At 33.4% G+C, this 23,657-nt stretch overlaps 2 protein-coding genes, 1 long non-coding RNA gene and 1 other non-coding gene across 4 annotated transcripts; 3 read left to right on the top strand and 1 right to left on the bottom strand.

Moving 5' to 3' along the window:
* The first annotated feature begins 5,034 nt into the window (after positions 1-5,034).
* On the top strand, positions 5,035-9,341 carry LOC100790557 (thioredoxin reductase NTRB). Its single transcript, XM_003537652.5, has 2 exons — positions 5,035-6,223; positions 9,054-9,341. Exons 1-2 carry the CDS (start codon positions 5,176-5,178, stop codon positions 9,122-9,124), a joined length of 1,119 nt encoding a protein of 372 aa, XP_003537700.1. The 5' UTR covers positions 5,035-5,175; the 3' UTR covers positions 9,125-9,341.
* Positions 9,342-10,878: 1,537 nt separating this feature from the next.
* Positions 10,879-15,269, top strand: LOC121173022 (uncharacterized). Its single transcript, XR_005887103.1, has 2 exons — positions 10,879-11,192; positions 14,829-15,269. It is a non-coding gene; the product is annotated as an uncharacterized lncRNA (long non-coding RNA).
* MIR1515B (microRNA MIR1515b) lies at positions 11,013-11,153 on the top strand. The gene has a single exon (NR_126750.1). It is a non-coding gene; the product is annotated as a microRNA MIR1515b (primary transcript).
* A 3,626-nt stretch (positions 15,270-18,895) lies between the features above and the next one.
* On the bottom strand, positions 18,896-22,950 carry LOC100790033 (3-hydroxy-3-methylglutaryl-coenzyme A reductase). The gene is made up of 4 exons (XM_003537651.4): positions 21,884-22,950; positions 21,426-21,607; positions 20,965-21,311; positions 18,896-19,439 (listed from the first exon to the last, which is right to left on the bottom strand). The coding sequence occupies exons 1-4, from the start codon at positions 22,777-22,779 to the stop codon at positions 19,197-19,199; spliced, it is 1,668 nt and encodes a 555-aa protein (XP_003537699.1). The 5' UTR covers positions 22,780-22,950; the 3' UTR covers positions 18,896-19,196.
* Between the last annotated feature and the right edge of the window lie 707 nt (positions 22,951-23,657).

Raw genomic sequence — 23,657 nt, 5'->3', positions numbered from 1 at the left:
AAAATAAAATGATTCAACTGGCTAATTATTGATGTTTAATTTTTTTTTTTAAAAAATCTTTTTTCTGCAGTACACTCATAAAAGTTATTTATAACTTATTGTAATAATGTTTTTTCAAATTATTTTTCGTATTAACAACTTTAAATTCTTTTACGAGTAAAATATATTTTAATCTCTTAATTAAATTAAACGAAGAAGTGTTCGCTTTTGGATCCATGTCTTAGTCCACATATTATTTTTCTCAATTGACCATTATTTTGGACGAAACACTGATTCATTGAAATTTCTTCACTCCTTGATAAAAAGAATTTCAAATTCTTTTTAATCTTAAAATAAACCTTTTTTCATCTTTCTTTTATAGATATCTTAGATACTAGAGGCAAGTTTCAACTACCTTATCTCCTATTCTTTGATTAAAAAAAATAAGAAAGATAAATTGTAATGCTCTAGTTTCTCTAAATATATAAAAGTTCAACTTAGTCCATTTGAAACATATAAGTGACAATATTTGGCCACACTAGATGAAAATGACATGTGACCGACAATGAGGTGATAATTCATTATCCACATATACTAAATGTGAAATTTAATCTTAATTTTAGTTTATATTCGTATTAATTATTATTATTATCTCTATTCAACTTCTCTATTTAATTGTTACATAAAAAAGTAATGAATATATTTTTTGACAGGATAAATATATTATATTTAAAGAATAGTATAATGTCTAACCATATTGTTTGATTTGATTATATATTGTATTTAATAAATATAATGTTTAAATTTTTTTATGAATATTAAAATTATTTATTTTAATTATATACTTTAATAAATATTTAAAATTTTAATGAAATATTAAAAAAATATTATATTTAATAAATATAACATGCAATGTTACAGGACAACAAGTTTTTGGTTCTGACTCACAGGCTACGAGTATCCCTCACCTCGGGTCAAATATTAATCACGTCCAGAGAATTTTGTACACGGTCAATTTATTAAATGCAATATTTGACCAGGATTAATTATTATAGTGTTTATAAATAAATTTGGTATATTGATTTTTTTATATTATATCTAACAATAAAAAAAGGTTGTCCGCTGTTGGACAACTTAATAGCTTGTCCACCATAGAATGCATCATAAGTAAACCCTAACTTCTTTCATAACCTTTCATTTAGCTGCAAAAATTAGTTGTTAGGCTTCAGATGTGAAAGTTGTAATGTGCTTCGCTATAATAATAAATCATATATAAATTTGTTAAAGATTAAATTTCTAAAACAAAAAGGTCTGAAATCACACTTCAAGCATATGAAAATATCCAATATAATTCATTTGTGTATAAATTGAATTATGAAATCCAATACTCAAACAACTACTGACAGTCTTAAATAAGAAGCAATAAAATCTATTTAGTCACAAATGATCCTTTATTCTAATGAATACTAATAAGTCTAAAATCAAACTAAATAAATCAAAGAGTAATTAAGTCTCTTTAATCTCACGGATCTTGTCTTTATACTCTGAAAACAACACTAACTAATGAGATATATAATTTCAGTGAATAAAATACACAGTATATAATATTTTGCAAATAGTACTTGTTCTCGGAATCAACCATAATATCTACATTCTTTTAAAATAATACTAGTAATAAATATCTAAAAATAGTAGTTTTCTCATAGATATTATAACAACATCACACATGTCTTTCGCATAACAACAATCAATCATTGAAAATATCACAATCAATTTGCACACATTGAATTAATCAAATTATATGACATCCAAGTATTATGTGTAGATATACTTCTTCCTTAAAAAGGAGTTACCTCAATAACAATAATGTAAAATAATAGTTCAATCTCATGTGAAGATATACTCCTTTTTCAAAGAAGTTACCTCAATTTCAATAATATGGAGCACCAACTCAATCTCATGTACATATATACTTTTTTTCTCAAATAAATTACCTCAATCTCTTGTAATGTGGAACACTAACTCAATCTCATGTGGAGATATACTTCTTTCTCACAGAAGTTACCTCAATTTCTTGTAATGTGGAGCACTAGCTTAATCTCCTACTACCAAACAATCATGTAATCGAAACATGATGTCAAACATATCCTGATTAATTAAATCAACCAAAAACCTATCATAATTCAGTCAATTATAAATACACACACTACACAACCACGGTTCATCTCAATTAAATTTATAATTATAAATTATAAACATCAATTAATAGATTAATATATATATATATATATATATATATATATATATATATATATATATATATATATATATATATATATATATGTATAACACAATCAAGTATAAAATCTATCATCAATGACATCTAATATCTAAAGTGCATCTCATCACCTACAAGAACTCTTTAGATCACATGTATGTTTAGCTGCATACATATAATCATTACGAAGTTTTTTGTTCGAAATCAACTAAACTATAACTATAACCACTCAAACTACTTTTAAATTTATTATTATTAATTAAGCCATAATCATATGCTTTAGGAAACTTCAATGAAGCCAAATGTGCATATCACTCACTATTATTATTCTACAAGGATCCTGTCACCTCATGGTTCTAATTAAAAGCAAACTCTAATACATAAGGATTGTATATAATTGCAAAGTTGTTTGCCAATTTTAAGAGTATTGTAATCACGCGAAAATTCTTGACTTATGCTTACACCACCAAAGGCAATCAAAACATCAAATTTCCACCAGAACAATAATTTCATGCGAAAGACAAATAAAAGGAACTGTCACGATATTAGAACATAATTACCATCATAAAAACCCATTTTAACATCATACTCGATATATTTAAGGTTTCAAATACAATCCAACCATATTCTTAAGAATATTGATGAATTCCAATCCCTTTATATCAAAAGTGCAAACATAAATATATATTCTCAAAACAATTATACCATGGAAGTTTTAAGAGTATGTTTTTCTCACCTCTTGAAGGTCTTGACTAGATGTTTGTATTTATACAATGTATCCTATAGTCACAAGACGTCCCCTCTCTATGCGTTTACGCCTTTTCAATTATTTTTACCTCACTTTCTTCTTTATTTCTACGTCTCTTTCTAGTTGATATCCCTTGATTCTTCTAATATTTATTTATATTAATTTTTAACAATTTAATTATCTATTATTGATTGCATCTTATCTTATATATAAATATAAAATAAATCTAATATGTTCAAAAATTAAAAAATAAAATAAATATTTTAGTTTTATCTTATCTATAATATATATATATATATATATTAATAAATATCATCATTATTTTTTGGATGTTACAAAACTCACTTTGTTGGTCCAATTTATGAAGGAAATACTTTGACTGGATTGACTGAAGAAGGGGGAATGGTATGTTTAATTAACAAAAGAGAAGACTAAGTTGTTTTTATTTTATTTTATTTTTCCAAAAAGGGGGGAAAGACTGAGTTTTGGTTTATTAATTATTAATAATATAAACAGAGGCATGTACGGACAAAAATAATATAAACAGAGAACTAGAGTTAATCAATTGACTTTACTTTTCCTTTCCCACTTATTGTTTAGTTTCACACGCAAGTCATGTAAATTAACAGTTATATTAATCATTTCCCTCCAAACTATAAGGTCTAGAAGGTTATTTCCATTGGCAAGTGTGACACGCAATTTATCCCTTTCACATTCGAAAAGACGCTAGCACAATAGGAGATGCACAAAGTTTATTCCTATTGGCATATCAATGAGTTATAATTAAGCACTCAGTTAGTGTTATCCTTTCCTTTGTGTACACGAACAATGAACATGGAACACCCAACAACCTACGTAGAAAGACAAAAAAAAAAAAAAAAACCGAAAACATAGAACAATTAGGAATACCCGATAACCAACGACAGATTGCTCTGGTTAGATTCTATCGGCCAGCTAAACAAAACCAACAAGTAACAACCCACATTGTTTGTTCCTCCTGTTTTCTTCCTCAAGAACCCCATAAACGACATCACCCTCTTAAAAATCCCACTTCCACGTTGATTCGTTCCATGAATTTTGAAACGAATATGTGCTTTCCTTCTAATGTTCCCATCTAGATACAAAGAATATATTATAGCATTTAGATTCCTGCAGCTGATAATTCAACTGCATGAGGTGTAATTCTATATGTGACGGTGATGAAAGCTCTACAGCTACAAGAATATCAAATTTAATACTAATTATTGTTCTATGTATAAAAATATAGATGGATTGAATCTCTGAGAGTTTACTAGTGTTGAGGGAGGCCTCAAAGCTGATGGACAAATTACTACTTGAAGTCACATATTTATACTTGTCAAATGTGGGTATAGTGTTTGTTAGTTGAACTAAACTAACCTTTATTTATATAAGTAAATCTTTTGAAGGGTTAGGATTTAATGCAGGAAAAATATAACTGCAAAATATTTTAATATTTACCCAATAAAATGAAGAAAAGTATTAATAACGCACTATTTAATATATCTTTTAATACGCATTATTATAGGCTAAATTTTCTTAGAAATTATAAAATTAGAAGAGAATTTCATTAAGACTCATAAAAATTGTATGGTAAAAAATAAAACTAAAAATAAGAGTAAAAGTAAATAAAAAAAAACTTTAAAAAACTAACAAGTTAATACGTGACAACGGTTTATCAGTTTTTATACTATTATTGTTTACAAAATTAAAAGAGAGTCCTTGAATAAAAAAATAAGACTCATTAAAATTTGTAATTTCTTTTGAATTTTAATAAAATAAGTGTTAATTTTTTTTAAAAAAATGTATGTTTGGTTTTATGTTAAAATCCAATAACGTGAATAAAAAACAAGAAAAAGGGAAAGATATTGCATATAGCTTTTCACTTGATGATTTGGGTAGAAACATGAATTTTCTCTTGTTAGTATTTTTAGCGTTATTTTTAATTAAAGTTAAAATATTAACTAACTCTTAGAAAAAGCCTAAAAGGTTTTATAGAGAGAGATAAATCATGATAGTAGTTATGGATCGAAGCATGGATCTCTCATTTCACAAAGCCAATTTGAATTTTTACACGTATTTTTTTTTATAAAAAAAGCAGAACAGTTTAAAAATAATTTAAGATTAAAAAGGACGAAGAGCAAGGAGGGAAATGAAATTTAGAATCTGCCCTAATCATCATAACTGGAAGAACCTCTTCACGAAAGTGCGAAACTTGATCAGTGTTGGACGCGCTTCCTCCTCCTCCGCCGCCGCCGCCAACGCCATGGGTGACGTTCAGATCCACAAGACCAAACTCTGCATCATCGGAAGCGGTCCCTCCGCCCACACAGCCGCCGTCTACGCCGCTCGAGCCGAGCTGAAGCCGATCCTCTTCGAGGGCTGGATGGCCAACGACATCGCCCCCGGCGGCCAGCTCACCACCACCACCGACGTCGAGAACTTCCCCGGGTTCCCCGACGGCATCCTCGGCGGCGAGCTCATGGAACGCTGCCGGAGCCAGTCGCTCCGCTTCGGCACCGAGATCCACACCGAGACCGTCTCCAAGGTCGATTTCTCGAACCGTCCTTTCAGGGTTTTCACCGATTCCCGAACCGTCGAGGCCGAATCCGTCATCGTCGCCACCGGTGCCGTCGCCAAGCGCCTCCCCTTCCCCGGCTCCGGCGACGGCCCCGAAGGCTACTGGAACCGTGGAATCTCCGCGTGCGCCGTCTGCGACGGCGCCGCCCCGATCTTCCGGAACAAGCCGCTGGCAGTGATCGGCGGCGGAGACTCCGCCATGGAGGAAGCCACCTTCCTCACCAAGTACGGTTCCGAAGTTTACATAATTCACCGTAGGGATACGTTCAGGGCTTCGAAGATTATGCAGAGCAAGGTGATGAATAATAGTAAGATTAAGGTGATTTGGAATTCGGTGGTGGTTGAGGCTTTTGGGGGCGGAGATAACAAGAGGGTGCTTGGGGGATTGAAGGTGAAGAATGTGGTGACTCAAGAGGTGTCTGAATTGAAGGTTTCTGGGTTGTTTTTCGCAATTGGGCACGAGCCCGCGACCAAGTTCTTGGACGGGCAGCTTGAATTGGATTCTGATGGATATATTGTGACGAAGCCGGGGACGACGAAGACCAGTGTGGAGGGAGTGTTTGCTGCTGGGGATGTTCAGGACAAGAAGTATAGGCAAGCTATTACTGCTGCTGGCACTGGTACGTTGTAGATTTATCTAAGATGCGTAGAGTTTTTATTGGACATTGCTGTATGTGTGTATATGATCCCTGGTTTTGAAGCGTAGTTATGTTTTGTCCATTTTGGTAGTGTATTTTGCTGTTGTTTGGCAGGGTTCCTATTGTTGATTGATTATCATCTATGAAGCACCGACACGGACACCGGACACGACACGGACATGTGGACACCTGTAATGTCCAAAATATAGAACGTAGTACGGGTGTCGTGTCGGTGTCGGACACTAACACAGACGCTTGTCGGACACCGAACACGACAAGGGGCTGGGGTGTCCGTGCTTCATAGATTATCATTTAATTTAACTAAGAGCCTGTTTGTTTTAAAGTAGGGTAGAACTGATTTTGAGCACTTGAATAATGTAATTGGGATATGTGCCTAAGTTAATCTCGGTCATAGATTTTATACTCTTAGAATGTGTATCACAGTGAGAGGACTTGATTTTGGTAGCTTGCCAAACATGTACTAAGTTGCTGAGTGCCCGTTATTTGACTGACTGGTAAACTAAGTTTGCAGATTTTCTACTTAAGTGAGGTAAGGTCGGTTCAAGAGACACTTTAGGTGTACAACAGTGAAGTGAACTCACCTTCAATGTAGTATAGGTTTGTAAAATAGTGTTGGTGTACAACAAATTTTCTATCTAGTATAGGTTCTTTCAGAACTCTAAGAGCATATTAATTTGTTCTCCTGTTTGTTGTTCCTGATTTGGGAGTTACTGCATGTTTGGTTGGGCATCATCAACACTTGACACACGTCCCTCTGAAGCATTTTACTCTTGCTTCTGTGTCCTTTTTGAATTTGGACGTGCTTTTTTTTTTTAACCTAAACATGTGTTGAATATCCAGTACCAAACACAGAATTAGTCCTTCAATTGGATGGATTACAGAGATAAAATAAATAAGAGAAAGAGTTAATGTCCTAAGGTATCAGCTTCTAACATTTGAAGCTCAAATTGGATTATTCTCTCACATGTTTAGCTGCAAACTTGATTGATTATTTCCTGCTACTTAATCAATACTTCAAACCTTGGTCAAAGGTGGGGAATTAAGCATGTCCCATTTTCATACTGAAGTCTGTTAGTTCATACCAGAACCGAGCAAGTTTCACATGTTATTTTTTGGACTTGTGATTTGTTTGACTTGTTGCATTATATCTGATAAAATCCAGAGCACTGAAGAGCAGAAAATGGGGAGGTGAAAGGAACACTGAACTCTATATAATTTGATCAAAGCAGTTAAACTCCTTCCAAGCAGAGAATTAACTCTGAGAAACAGTAGGATAATAGTTATATAGTAGACAAAATGAAGAAGACAACTGGAGGATACTCTGGAGAGTGGAGAGTCAGAGACCTTCTTCAACCTGCAATCCTGCAACAAGTCAGACTCCTGCCAAAAGCCCCCTTCCTCTCTCCCGCCATCCTTTCTAAGTTCTGGGCCCCTTTTGAAATGAATTATACTGGAGGACCTCTCCCTTACAAAGCCTTAAAAGGGATCATCCCAATGCTGACACTGATTTGTGGGAGGTGTTAAACCAAAATTCTTCTCATGGAATTAGAGACAGCAATGGGTATTGTCTTGAGTAAGGCACTCTGGTACCCATTATCTTTTCCATATTTTTAAAAATTACTCGTACTGATCTCTATACCCATATGGATGACAACTTTAATCCCCATCTCCATACCCTCTAGGTACCTAGATCCCCAAACATGTCCCTATTACCAGTACTAATGTGATTTGGGAGCTCCAGAGGCAACTTAAAATTCAGAAGAGCAGCAGAACATGGGGAGATAGATGAAAGGAACACTGAACTTTATTTATGAACAGAGAAGTTAAACAGCTTACTAGCTGTTAATTAACTCTTAGATACAATAAGAAAATAGTAGGATAGTATACAAAGTGAAGACACTTCTCTTCCACCCAGAAATCTTCCAGCACAGACTCCCTGACAAAACCCTTTTCCTCTCCTAATTCTTTTTAATTCCCTCCTCATTCACACCTAATAATTCCCCATGTGTGTCCAGACTCCTGAGTATGATCTACTCATCACCCTTCAGCCCAACCCTCCTCCCCTTGATTCCACTGGAGTAAACCTGATTTTTGGGCTTATATCATATTCATATCAATATTCATCATGAACTATATTATCTGTGTCTTGTATTGGGATTTCTTTTTTTTTTTTTTTGGTTGTGTGTATGTTGTGCATATAATGCCTCTGGTATGCTGTTATTTATGTTTGCAATAGCAGCCTTATGACCTTGTTTGATTATTGTTTCAGGCAAGTTTCTCTTATTTCATCTGTTCTAGAAGTCTGAACATAGGGCTTAAATTTACACTATTTTATAGTGTGAATTGTATAGAAAGATACTAAATACGTGATTGTTCCTGATCTGCCAATGACCTTTAGTTACTTTGATGGAACTTCTTCCTTTAGAAATATTGATATAGAAGATATTACGTGTTTCAAATCATCAAATCCTTGTTTAACTGTGTATGTAGAGTGTTAGACATTTTCAAGCTGAATTGTTTTTGTTATTGGAGTGATATCAATGAGAATATATGTTCGTTGTTGTAAGAGTTTAAACTGTAAGAATCGGGAATCGCTACTTTGTTGTCATACTTGTTAATTATATTTAAACTGCAAGTAATTTAGACCAATGTAAATAAGGTATGCACTGTGCTGTCTTTGGCCTTGTTAGTTATTATTAGCCATTGTATTTATAATTTCCACAATTGTAAGTGTATGCTTCATAAACATTTTTTTCTTCAAAGGATAATGCAAGTCGTGTTATTGGTGCAGGATGCATGGCTGCTTTGGATGCAGAACATTACCTGCAAAATGTTGGTTTACAACAAGATAAGAGTGATTGACTAGCTTGGGTGTGTCCGGAGATCAGAAAATGCTTAATCAGAAGCAATGTTTAATTCCTATAGAAGAATAGAGAAATCAGTCTGCATCCTACTAGAATCTCCATTTGTGGGTTGCTACATTTATATTTTTATTGCAGACACAGATTTGCATTATTTTTTAAGCAGTGATGCTCACGTGCACCAGTACATGTATTAAGAATATTATTTATTGGCCGCATTTTACGTGCATTATTGTGACAATGCAGAGATATTTGCTCGCACGGTGTAACTCATGCATTCATAGACGGGAATTGCTAGTTGCTACGTCAGACTGCTATGGGCTATCCAATCCAGTCCATTTTTTTTTTTTTAAAAAAAACGGTTTGCTCTTCAGGTAGGGTAACTGAAACTACTGTTTTTAGATTGGAAAATTTTAAAAGTCCATCAACTCAATTTATATAGTTTTTTTTTTTCTTTCAAACTTTATTTGGCAATTGGTAAATTCTCCTTTCTTAACTACTAACATACCTCTTTTATTCCAAGAATACCCCGTTATCGAAAATTATTTTCCGGAACTAAATTCTCTGGAATGTATTCGTTTGTTCCTTTCTCTCTCATGGCTTCCATGTCCGCTCCTGCCCAAAATTGCATGGTATTAAATTTTCTTACAATAAAATACACATAACACCCAAAATTATGAAAAAGAAATAGATTAAAAAAAAAAACTACAATACCCCTTGGTTAACTTTTGTCAAGATATAACCATCCTTTGAATGTTCAAATAAGCGTAGCTTTCGTCAAGGTTGGATATTTAATTAGATAAAAATGCATTAATTAATGCGTCCATCAACCCACATAGTGGGTGATCGCTTACATCTTCATGTCTCATGTCTGGATCAATTCTGGATATTTTTTAAACGGCACAAAAATTTATTATTAAGTAGTTTAACCACAAGATGTGATCAAAACTACAAAAAAGTACCTTCAAATCTGCATTACATTGCATCCATAACAATCAAATTGCAGAGAATAATTACTCCACGCCACCAAAGATGCAAGCATAGCACTTAAACAACCATTGACGTAACGTAAGGCATGCTTTCATGAACAAAATTTTGGTTTAATTAGCCAAGAAGTTAGGGATGAGCATATAAAGTAGGTATATAGGGGGGAAGTGGCTAATCAAATGGTCAATAAACAAATTAAATAGAAAAAATCTGTCCCAAAAGAAAATAAGAAAACGATGTTGTGTCGTGTGGTTCTGAATGTTGATTATGGGATACGACTTTATACCATTTCAAATCTCTCTCTCTCTCTCTCTCTCTATATATATATATCACAATCACGATCAGGATCACGATTGGTCTTTTGGAGTGTACATCCAGATTAATTTCCTTCAGTAACATCAGTAACACTGGTACCTTAATTAAAAAATAAAATAGAAAAAAAAAGAATTTGACAATGGATTGTTTGCATACGAGTTTTGAATCTTCACCACGAGTTGTGTAATAACTAATAAGTGCAGACATAGGTTAAGTTAAGATATTTATACTTGTAATAAGGGGTTTGATATTAAAGTTTCTTGCAAATTAAGCATGACACTTGACGTTAAGTTAACTAAACCGGTGATTCACCAATCAATTCAATCAACAAATCAACCCTGTTAACTTGGGTCTAACATTGTGATAGTATTGGGCCTATCTGAAGAGAAACCCAAAACTTACACTTGGTATCTGAATAACCCATTAACCCACCAAAAGAACTTATTCGGCCTGCGTTTAGGGTTTCTCTCAATTTGAGACCTATATATCCTTCTTCCGCGTTGATTTTGCCCAAAATTCAATTTTATTTGCCTTAATTACTCTGAAATCGGAGCACAAAGGCTTCCTCCTTTCTGCGACCCATTAAATGTTCATCATTTTGCGTGCAATGATCTGAACCATTTTCATTCCCTGTACCGTTGTTTCGTTCTGGCATAACCAAATTAGGTCATTGTTTTTTGGTTTGTGGAAAATGTTTCTGATCATTCACGCAAAATGATGTCAATTTTGTGGGTTCATGTTGCTGAGGCCTAATCCTGCTCACAAAGGTATGAATTTGGATGCTTATTATCCTAATCTTTTACTCAATCAGATATTTAACTGAGAGCCTGCTCCTGTTTCTTTTAAAGTTCGGTAAGACTGATTTGAGCCATTGAATAATGTAATTGGGATGTGCCTAAACTAATATCGGTCATAGATTTTATATTAGATTGTGTCACAGTTAGAAAATTTGATTTTGATAGTTTGCCAAACAAGTACTAAGTCACCTTATTAAACCAAGTTATTTGACTGACTGGCAGACCAAGTTTGCCGAGTTTCTTTCTTAAATGAGGCAGGATCGGTTTTAGGGAGAGTGTAAATGTACTACAGTGAAGTGAAACCTATGAGGTATTAAAATGATTATTGATTCATCTATAAGGTCCACTTGTTGTTGTATATGATGTTGGATGTTGAAATGTAATGGTTTGGATGGCCCTTTCTATTCCATTTCTACCTGGAGATGGCCTGATTGAAGGATAATTAATGTTAACAAAGTTTTTTTTTTGGCCTTTTTCTTTGCTGGACATGGGATGATTGTATATGAGGACTGAGGAGACATTAGCGTGACACATATTGACAAGATAGAAAATCAGTTATGATGGTTAGGACACATTTAAAGAAGGACACTGAAGACACTTTTTCTTTGTTGTAGAATGGTAGCATTGAGGTTAGAATTAGAGAAGTTAAACTCCTTCCCAACTTAGAATTAACTGTTGAGAAACAGTAGGAAAATTGTAGGATAGTAAACAAAATAAGGAAGAAAACCAGAGGATAGAAATTTTCACAGCATATGAGAACCTCTCTAGTGCCATCCATGATCCAACATCCGTGTTATCTGTTATTGCTAGAACTACTGCTGGCTGAACCTGCGGCTCACTCTCCTCTGATAACATTAGGATTGATAGCATTTTTCAGCTGAGATACATGGACAATGGGTAAATCTAGGAATAAGCTGGTAGAACCAACATGTAGGTCACAACTTCGACTATGCCAATCACCTTGAAAGGTCCATAGAAACGTGGAAATAATTTCTGATTTGCCTTGTGTTGTCATCCAAAGGATTTCACATGATAGGGAGCCTTTTAAGTAGACCTATAAATTCAAGTTCCCTATGATGCTGCTCATCACCTTGTTCTTTCATTCTTTTTTGAGCTCGATACAAATTTTGTTTCAAATAATCTGCATAGCATTTTTGTTTTCCAACAATTGATCAACCACTTTTCTTCTATTTTCTCTATCCATATACTTTATTTTCTAACCAACTTTTCTCTTTCAATTTATTATTTTGATTATCTTTATTTCTATTGAATTTCAACAATTTCTTAAAATAAATTATCAATAATTTAAAATAACCTTGTAATTTGTATCACAATATAAATTATTTATCATAAGTTCAAAATGTAATCTACATATTTAAAAATATTTGTTTATCATAAAGTCTGGTTATATAAAAATAAGCATTTATATTACAACACACATTAACACTTCATTATGGGGGTAGATTTAGGAGGGAAGAAAAAGTTTAAAAAATGAGTTATTTCTTTGTTATGTGGAGGGGAAAGAGGAAAGAAAGGATTTTGCAAGTGCGATCCATTATAATTTTAAGTTCTGTTTATTTGTGGATAGCATATGAAGAAAAAAGGGTGTCTTCTTTTATAGAATGACAAAAAATATCCTTATTTACATATCTCTTTATTATTTATTTAAGGCATTTATGTCATTTTATTTATATATCTATTTTCTTTTCATTTTTTACACAAGCAAACAAGTGATTTTTTTTTCTTTTACCAAACAACCTAAAATACTATTTAATTTCCTACTCTCTTTTTTCTTCCTTTTCTTTTCTTTCCGAAAGAAAACATACCATGAAATACTTGTTAAACCAACAAAATGTTAAAGCATAAAAAAAACTACAAATATTGTTAGCTAGTCCTACTAGCAATAAAGTACTGTAAATGGAGCATCTTGATATGGTCAACGAGTGGCTTTAAGTATATTCCCTTTACTCGGGTGCAAATGGCTACCAGAAAGGATTGATTTACACTAGAGTTAGTGCGTATTAATTTGGTCCAACTTTATTTGGGACCTGATTTTTCAGTTTATCTGCACGTCTGTTTGCCCAACACAAAATAAATAAATAAAAAATCTGCGTGTTTATTTTTAAAATAATTTTAAATCTTCTTGTAGCATTCTCTCTTGGTATGCAAGTATTGCATGTGTTCTATATTTAATATTAGCTTTATAAGATAGTATATAATTTGTAGGAGAGGCGAGGGAGGAGTTGAATGAGAGGTTGGAAACTTGGAGACGAGCTCTAGAAACACATGGCTTTCGCCTAAGCAGAAGCAAATCGGAGTATATGGAATGTAAGTTCAACAAAAGAAGGAGGGTTTCTAACTCAGAGGTGAAAATAGGAGACCATATTATCCCTCAAGTCACACGGTTTAAATATCTTGGGTCTGTAATACAGGATGATGGGGAAATTGAAGGGGATGTGAATCATCGCATTCAAGCAGGATGGATGAAATGGAGAAAAACATCGGGGGTGTTATGTGATGCAAAGGTACCGATCAAGCTAAAGGGAAAGTTTTATCGGACGGCGGTAAGACCGGCGATTTTGTACGGAACAGAATGTTGGGCGGTCAAGAGCCAACATGAGAATAAAATAGGTGTAGCGGAGATGAAGATGTTGCGGTGGATGTGGGGTAAGACTCGATAGGATAAAATTAGAAACGAAGTTATTAGAGAGAGGGTTGGAGTAGCGCCTATTGTAGAGAAGATGGTGGAAAATAGACTTAGGTGGTTTGAGCATGTAGAGAGAAGACCGGTAGACTCTGTAGTGAGGAGAGTAGACCAGATGGAGAGAAGACAAACAATTCGAGGCAGAGGAAGACCCAAAAAGACTATAAGAGAGGTTATCAAAAAGGATCTCAAACTTAATGATTTGGATAGAAGTATGGTACTTGATAGAACATTATGGCGGAAGTTGATTCATGTAGTCGACCCCACCTAGTGGGATAAGGCGTTGTTGTTGTTGTTGTATATAATTTGTAGGAGAAGAATAGAAGACTATAATATTATTCTTTTTTATATGTTATTGAACTTCAAAGGTTGGGAATTGAATTTCAACACTCCCTTTATAAGCTTTCACGTCAACTGGCCAAGGATGTGAAATCAAACGCTCTATAACAACTAGTAGTTATAGCTTTAAGTATTGACTTATTAAGGAGTGTGTGGAGTTCAGAAATTAAGACCAATTCTTCCATCAGTGCGATAGTTATAACTATAAGAAGCAATGGTTAACTTGTATAGAAGAATCGAAAAAATTCTTTCTCTGAACCTGCTGTAATATGTATTTGTGAGTTGTTATTCATAATTTGATTATGAAGTTAGGCTTGCATATAGAGTTAAAGTAGTTATAATGTTGGCTTGGTGGTTGAAGAAAAAAAAAAGAGGAATAAATTGTGGGTTGGAATTCCTTTCATTAACAAAAATTAATAAATTAAACTATCAAATTTGATCCATAAATTATTTTAAAAGATTCAATTTTATCCTTAAGTTTTCAAGAAATCAGTGCAAATTTGGTTTTTTTTCTTTCTGTTTGTAGTACTAATTTCTCCCCAATTCTTGTATTCGTGGTGCAGTTGGTTTTTCAATTTCAACTTCTGGTGATCGTATTGGGTATTCCTATGATTTATTTGCATGTAATTGGCCAATGGATATGATAATTAATGCAATATTATTTTATTTGCTTGCATTTTGGTAAACTTGGCTTACTGAGGTGCATTCATAAAGTGCTACCAGCTGTCGGGTGGTTTTCGTCGTTGTTCAGTAGTATTGAAGTAAAATTCGGTAAATAACTCTTATTGCCTGCCACAGACCATGCCAAAACTCACCTTTCAGTGCTTTGTTCAGAACTCAGATCAAGTGTAAGATAAGAAAGAAAAAAAAAATTATATGTGCAATTTTCTTGAAACCAAATGCATTTATTTTTGTATGATTTGTTGGACAACAACCAGGGAGGAATTTTCCCACTTCTTACAAACTAGATAGAATAAGAATAGATGAATACTTTATAACTTCAAGTACTTTGTTAATATTTATTGATTTTCCTTTTTCCATCACGTTATAATATTATATGATCTACTATATCAATATTTTTATCCTTTCTCTTCCTCTTTTTTTCCTTATGCGTCTATATTAAGCCTATAGATTATCTATCCATTCATTAATTTCTAACTAGATATCAGATATTCTCACCAAACTTCGTTGATGTGACTCTGATTTAGTAATGAATTGTTATTGCTATATTGCCCCCTCATCTTGGAATTTAGACATATATGGTTTAGCTAGAAAACAATTAATGAATTGTTATTGCTATATTGACCTGTTTTTTCGTCGTTGCTAACTAGCTAGTGTTGCTGGAAAGAAACAGCTGAAAGTCTTGAATTGAATATCATCGACAAATACTGTTAGGAAAAATATGGACGTACACCTCGTTTTTTAGGGTGTATGTATAGAAAAAACGAGAGATAGAAAATATATATCAATGATATAATAAAAATGAGAAAAATAAGATTATAAAAAATATAGGATAATAATAACTCTTCTAGTAACCAGGGGTGGCTTTAAAAATATTCAAGAAAAGATATTTTACCTTAGAGCAAGGGTATCAGAATATGTAAATCTGATCACTCGTCACTTTTATGAATAAAAGGATCAAAAGTTTGAGAAAAGCGATCGACAAGTCATTTAAAATTAAAAAGGGAGAAATGGTTGTAATTTTTTAAAGAGAAAGAAGAAAAACGAAAATACATCACACAGTAAGTATGATTTGAAAGAGAAATTTGTATATATTATTATCTTTATTTTATAATAGAGATTAATTTTCTAAATTAAGTCCCATGTTTTTTATTTCTTACATGAAAGGTTTTTTATTTTGTTGTTATCTCCTTTTTTTTTCTTGTTTTTTCAGTATTTAGTACTCATGTTAAATTAGTAAGGAAACTTATAAATTCTATTATGTTATCGAATATCGATAGATTGAGATCGTATGATAAACTTCCTTCGATCCCAACAGATTTCTGATTGATAATTATATGAAAAGAAAAGAAAAATGTTAGGAACAATCCTGTTAATCTTGAAATAAACAAAGTAATTGTACCACATTGCGAATGCTATGGTTATATATATTCACATCTACAAATAGAGAAACAAAGAACACAAAGCAAGCCAAAACCGAATTCATTAACAGAGGTGATGTTGGCTTCTGAATTCTGATAATGGCGACTGTATGCTTCATTTATGCTGGTAATTAAGCACCCTCACAGTTGAGTTAAAGATCGGTATAATTTTTTTACCCAAAAGAATAAAAAAGATGGGTTCAATTTTAGTGGAGTAGCTCCCTTTCCTTCGTAAGTAACAATTTTTTCAATACAAGTTAAACTCTATTGCAGTTGATTTTTTCCCCCTGAATGATTGATATTGTGTATTATGTAAATGGCTCGTTCCATGTGCACAGCAATATCTCTATCTTCTTACACTCATCCATTATTAGAACAACTGTTGAATAAAAAAGTTAACATTCAAAGGTATGAATGTTGACAGTGCCATGCATGCATAATATCCAACCATAGTGTAGAGATGCGAATATACAGAGCACGCAGATAAATTGAAGCTGTTCTAATTTTACTAATAATTTTAAGTTTGAATACAATTATGTTAAATTCTAAAAAGAGAACATTATCCTCTATAGACTATAGCAATATAATTCTATCCATAACTCGAGCAAGAATTGTTTCCTATAAAAAATAATTGTAGTCCCTAAAAAAATACTCTTTAAATCTTTCAATTGGACACAAAAAACATGTCATCACAAAGCATATGTTTTTGGTTATACGTTCCACAAAATTTGATCCATTTTCAACCCAATACTTCCCTCTATAGTTTTTATGTATTATTTTGATTGAATGCAAAAACATGATCTTAATTAAGTGTACGTGTTTGTAAAGCCTTCCAAAATACAAGACATGTTATAAGTAAACAGTTAGTAAAAATAGGTATTGATAATATAAAATAATTTTAAATTAACATCTAATTAAAAATTTCTACATATGATAAATTTATTGAATCTTATAATAATTATTTTAAAAATTATATTAATAATTTACTTTTTTAAGAGGAATTAATAATGACTTTTGATTAATTAATACTATGAATCTTTTTACATTAATAGTATATCATCATTAAACTGAAATAGATGTATGTTATTCCATTAAGAAAGTCAAACTTTGTTTTGCAACTGAAGGTCTTCTAGCAAAATTATCCCAAAGCTCGGTTTACCCAATCTCTTGAATTCGAAAGCTAAAGGAAAACCTATTCATCCTTTCATTTACAGAATTTATATGCTAATGTAGAAAGTATTTATTATATTGTAAGAAGTCAATAAATCGACACACATCATCTTCAGCTCATCTTTCATATTTTTTGGGTTGATTTTTAGGTATTTTTAGTCGAGAACTAAAGATTAATTTTTGAAGTATGAAAATTTATTTAATAAGTTGATTTCTCTCTATTGATATTTTAAGGTATTTTTTATTTAATAAGTTTGGAATTAAATTTTTGGTCCCATAACATAGTTATATGTCAATTAGATCACACAGTATTGATTGATTTTTAATTATCATTAGGATGGTGCATTAACCTATGGACGTTTTTTTCTCGAGTGGACTCCTGAATTTGTCCAATACATCCATAGTTCCACATGTCCCACTTTCTTTTTTGGATTTTAGCAGAAACAACAAAGTCAAAAACTTCCCTCCATTTATTTAATGTTATGATCTAAACCGTTTTCTTCGATGCATTTTTTTATATATTAAATTTTAGATCTACTCTAAAATTTGATAAATTAAACCTCAACTACAAAATACACGTGATTACGATATGATGTCAGAAGCTCAATTGATCAATCAACTTCTATAATATGCATGCAAGTTTGAAGTTGCACACAAAAAATATTTACGAAGGGAAGTTATTTCTAAAATGTGAATTCTATATTTTCTTTTTATAATTGAATTCTATATTTTTATCCTACCGGTAAATGGAATGAATATATACTATGTCTCGTAGTATTTCTTTTCAGAATTTTTTTTTATGGAAAGTTTTATAATGTAAAAAAGAAACACAAATGCCAGAGATTCACATGATCAGATGGCGATCCATGTGCCAATTCGGTTCCTGAGATAGGAGACGAGATTGCTGCAAGATGCTGTCAGGAAATAACCGCAAAAGGTTAAAAACAACGAAACTGTTGATGCATTATTTGGGAGCGCCGGTGGAAAATTACACAGCCACACTGAGTATTATTTTATGGGTCCTAAAAAAACTTTTTCTACTTTAGCATTTGCCTTATATTATAATACATAGATGAAATTTCCCATAGGTTCTATAAATCGTTTTAACACCATGTTATTATAAATGAATTGAACCAAACTCACTCTCTTTCTCATGTATATACACTTCTTCTTTTTTTCCTTCAACACGTGCAAGCAGCAAAATTAAGGTTCGTACTGTTTCACTTTAATATAATTCCTTTGTTTTCGAAATCACCCATCAAGTGACACGTCTGGCTTCTTCTTAAAATGACAAATTAATAATGACAACAAAATAATGGAGAATAGAACATAACTAATTACAAAGAAAACAGACAAGAGACTAAAATATCACATCCTTGATACATTTGCTTTAGATGATGAGACCGACACACATCACATACATGTGATGAAAACAAGTTTTTCAACAAAAGACCAAAAAAAAAAAAAAAAGAGTAACAAAACTAAGTCTTATTCATGTTCTGTACACATCAGAAACAGACATTATTAATGAAGTACTGTAAATGCAGGTTTATCTCCCACCAACACGAATTAATTGTCCTTCTGAAGCTAATAATTATACAATTGCATTGCATCCTTTGCTTTTACTATTGACGATACAAATTTGAAGTTCTTGTCCAGCTAGGAGGCAATTTTGGTGATATCCTTGCTAGATCTGTTGTATTTCATGTGGCTATTAACAAGTTGGCCTGCTGCAATTGCAGACATGAGTGAGAGTTCCCCTGCTAGGACTGAACCAGCTACTATGGTTGCTAGTAACCTAGAATTTGCACCTGGGGACTCTTTGCTCGCACCCTTTACTCCTAATAAATTAAGGCATGCTGACTGAGACGCAAGTTGTGTGCCCCCTCCAACTGTACCCACCTGCACCATTAAACCATGACGTATATCACATTGAAAGGTGGCATGCATTGGCATTATTATTCTCAGGGATCATAACCTAGTACACGACCAGTTCTTGACTACTAAAACAAATTAATAAACTAACATTAACATGGACGAGTCAGTGGACGAGTCAGTGGACGAGTCAGTGGACGAGACTTCTAAATCCTAATTAATTAAGTCAAAAAGGAATGACTAGGAGTTCTTTTCATCGTTAAATTTAGCATGTTACTATTAAGTTGCTAACACTACATATAAATCATAATTAATAAGTGCATCCATGTTTGATTTGTAATTTAAATTATTGTAATATGTGTTCCAATAAAAATCTAACGAATAAAAGTAAAATAAACACAAAAATAAAGATTATGATATGTTGGCAAAAGACTTTTGAGTCAAATGTAATTTTACAATGGAAAACCTAGCATACACTAAATTGTTGCCGTTGTCAAGATATGATTAGTAAAAGTATTACTTAGTTTTTATCAATTTAGGTAAGATACTTCAAAAAATTGTTATTTTCTGAAAGCAATTGTCATCAAACATGCACTGAGATTGCCCACGATATATGCCTCTCTCTACACCTGGCGAATGCAATTGCCGACAAAGAAAAAAGAAACAGCGTCCGACTGAAATTAAAATTGCAGGGTAAATTCAGATATAAAAAGAAATATGGGATAAACAAACACTTGGGGCACTAAATCTTAGATTGTCTTGTAGACACGGATTTTGATGATATCATCTTTTTTACTATAGGATGGACGGATTCATACACGATACGGAGGTAAAGTGCCAAATAATAATGGTGTGTTTGGTTTAGTTTCGAAAAGTGGAGAAGAAAAATTTAAGATTTATATTGAAAATTATGATATGATTTTTTTAGTTGTTCTAAAATGGAATAAAGGAAAAATATCTTATTAGGAGTATCTGTTTTCTTTTTTCTTTTTTTTTTCATCTATCCGCAAATAAGTCTTATTCATTATATACACGAGGTGTTAGTTCTTTGATGAATTTTTTTTCGTTATTTTTCATTTGCATTTAAAATTGATTTTTTCATTATTTTTTTCTGCATTGATGTGATTGGGCATCCTTATTTTTCTCATTCTCATTCAAAGTACGGACTGCTTTTTTTAGTATTTTTTATTACAATTCTCAATATAAAATAATAAGATAAATAATACGGTAAAAGAATTTTAAAAACTACCAAAAAATATTATAAAAAATCGTAAGTGGTAATTACTGAATTCTTATTCATGGATGTATTTACCTTACCGAATTTCTTAAGCCAGAAATTTAATTATTTTTCTTTCCATTTTTAATTTAAACTTTTTACGTCTTTCTTCATTTTATCAGTACCAACCAACCAACCCCATCTCAAGGTTGCTACTTGCTACAAGTGGCGTCTACTCTATTTACTATACTAAAAAGTCACCCCTAACATATTAAAGAGCATTAAAACATAACAAGAATTTAAGACCAAAATAAGTAATTAGTTAATTGGGCATACCTCAATGGAAGGCATAGTAACAGAGATGTGAAGGTCCTTGCCATCATTCACAGCTTCCATCATAGTTATGCAGTGAGAACTCTCCACATTCTGAGCAGGGTCCTGTCCAGTGGCCAAGTAAACAGCAGAAACAATGTTACTAGCATGAGCATTGAAGCCACCAAGAGCACCAGCCATAGCAGACCCAGTAAGGTTTTTCAACATGTTAAGCTCAACCAAAGCCTCCACGCTGGTCTTCAACACTTTCTTAACCACCTCCTCCTTAATTACAGCCTCGCACACCACCGATTTCCCTCTCCCCTCAATCCAGTTCACAGCCGCAGCCTTCTTATCCGAACAGAAATTCCCTGTTACATAAATATGTTCCAATTCTTAATTCATCGTGACATCAACTTTGACCTTAATGAATAAAGCAAAGAAGGGTGATGTCATGCCATGTTTAATTTAATTTAATTAATTACCAGATATCCCAATAACATCCATATCTGGAAAATCACTCTGGAGAAAAGTAAGCACGTTTTGGACTCCTTTGGAGACCATGTTCATCCCCATGGCATCCCCGGTAGTGCAACTGAATCTAATGTACAAATTCTTCCCTGCTATTGCAGCCTTAATATCTTGCAATCTCGCAAACCTGCTTGACCTGCACAATAATAAAACCAACAAATGTTCAAGTTATTATGCAGTTAAGAAAAGAAAAGAAAAAGTCTTTAATTTCTTTATTTTTTTTATCAACAAATTTGGTTTTTAAAATTTTGAAAAATATATAAATTTAGTTTTTTTGTCCCTAAAAATTCGGCATATATTTTAAAGTAGACGAAAACTAAATCTATCAATATATATATAAAAAAAAAAAACTTTGATCATATTTTTTTCCTTAAAAAAAGAACATACTTTCTTAAAGTGAAAACAAACTTACTTGTTGAAAACGACGGCAAGGGAATCGAAATTAAGAGGGTCTTCGAGGTAGAACTTAAGCTGAGAAGCACGTTTTGCAGAGTTGAACCTAACCACGGGGGCTCTGGTCATGGCATCACGGAGGAGCATGGAGGAAGCTCCGCCAGAAACATGAATGGCCTTGCAGCCTCTGTTGGTGCTAGCGACCAAGCAACCTTCCGTGGTGGCCATTGGAACAGTGTACTCCTTTCCGTCGAGAAGCAAGGGACCCGCGACGCCGACCGGGATCTGCACGAACCCAATCGGCATCTCACAGCACTGCCCTAGAATGGAGTCATAATCAAAGCCTTCCACGGGGAGGCCTTGGATAGACCTCCCGGTGATACGCTCCACCGCCTCGCGCCGAATTGACGCGGCTCGGTGGGAATCGCCGAGCCGCGATTCCAGCGAGTAGGAGGGGATGGAGCCGGACACGACGGCGAGGACGATGTCCTCGTCGTGGTGAGGGAGTGGGGGAGGAGGGAGTTTTGGAGGAAGGGCAGCGGGGCAGGGAGTGGGGACAGGTAATTTGGGAATGTCGAGGTCGATGTCATCGTCAGGAGAAGAACGGGAATTAAGGAATGGGTGGAGGATGAAGGTAATGCCGAAGAAGGCCATGAGGTAGACGACGGAGGCGATGAGGGAGACGATGGCGGCCATCTCGGAGAGCGTGACGACGTGAAGGGGAGTGGAGGTGCGGATCTTCTCGCGCCATCGGTGGAGGAGGAAGTACGCCACCGAGAAGAACAGCCCGAAGAACACGGCGTTGGTGAGGTACGATTGCTGTGGCTGCTGCTGCTGTTGGGAGTTTGGGTCCTGTTTGGGCTTCAAAGGTTCGCCGGCGGGAGCGGGACGGAGGACTCGCCGGCGAACTTCCATTTTCTGGGGATAAAATAGGGAGAGAAACCGAAATCCCGGAAACGGAAAGAAGGGAAAACAGACAAGTGTTGGATGGGACTGAATGGTTAAAACAAAATGCCGAGTCTTGGAAGCCTTTTTATAGAAAGGGAGACTCAGCTTGCCGCGCTTCTACCTCCCTCTGCTTCTCTTTTTATGCTGCCAAAATTGTTTTCCTTCCTAGTAGTATTTATTTTTTTAACATATTTAATAAATTTATTAGGACTACAATATCTTCTTTTTTTTTTTTTTTTACGAAAGTGTATAAGATCATACATTTATACGATATTAGACAAATAGTATTAAATTACATTAAAAGAAGTATTCAATTAAAAGATAAAAAAATGGAAGATTTAACAGAAATCAAAACGGTTGCATTTATGTTGGATTTCATATATATCCACCGAATCGTGATGAAAAACACTTTCCTATCCTTCCTATATATATATATATATATATATAATCAATTTCCTATTATTGTTACCGCTTTAATAATAAAAATTAATAATTGTTTTTCTGTGAAGAGAAAAAATAATAATAGTATTTTCGCTCAAAATTTATATATATATTTTATTATAATATTTTTTTCTTATTTCTGTATATATGTTACATTATTTACGTTATTTTATATTTTATCTTTTTTTATATACTTCTTATCATTATATAAATTTTAAGTAAAACCCACATCTTGTCTAAAAGCAACCAACTACCAATCACTTGTACTCATGTACATGTTACTTCTCTAGTGTGAATGTGATGTAACATATTCTTTGAATCGCCCGAAAGGAAAGGGATGTTTATCCAAGTTGTGATAAACGTTTGCCGTATTTTGGAATGCATTAAGGTAGACAGAGAAAAAA

This window comes from Glycine max, chromosome 11 (genome assembly GCF_000004515.6).
Source record: "Glycine max cultivar Williams 82 chromosome 11, Glycine_max_v4.0, whole genome shotgun sequence".
NCBI classification, from domain to species: domain Eukaryota; kingdom Viridiplantae; phylum Streptophyta; class Magnoliopsida; order Fabales; family Fabaceae; genus Glycine; species Glycine max.
Note: the sequence above shows the minus strand (reverse complement) of the source record. Positions and strands in the feature narration are given on the sequence as shown.

What these genes read in the sequence shown, in the direction of transcription:
- LOC100790557 (XM_003537652.5), top strand. Translation starts at nt 5,176, where the DNA reads ATGAAATTTAGAATCTGCCCTAATCATCATAACTGGAAGAACCTCTTC. An exon ending in TATTACTGCTGCTGGCACTG is followed by an intron (nt 6,224 to 9,053) that starts GTACGTTGTAGA and finishes TTATTGGTGCAG; the next exon opens with GATGCATGGCTGCTTTGGAT.
- LOC100790033 (XM_003537651.4), bottom strand. Translation starts at nt 22,779, where the DNA reads ATGGAAGTTCGCCGGCGAGTCCTCCGTCCCGCTCCCGCCGGCGAACCT. An exon ending in CTTGCCGTCGTTTTCAACAA is followed by an intron (nt 21,608 to 21,883) that starts GTAAGTTTGTTT and finishes ATTATTGTGCAG; the next exon opens with GTCAAGCAGGTTTGCGAGAT. An exon ending in TTACTATGCCTTCCATTGAG is followed by an intron (nt 19,440 to 20,964) that starts GTATGCCCAATT and finishes TTAATGGTGCAG; the next exon opens with GTGGGTACAGTTGGAGGGGG.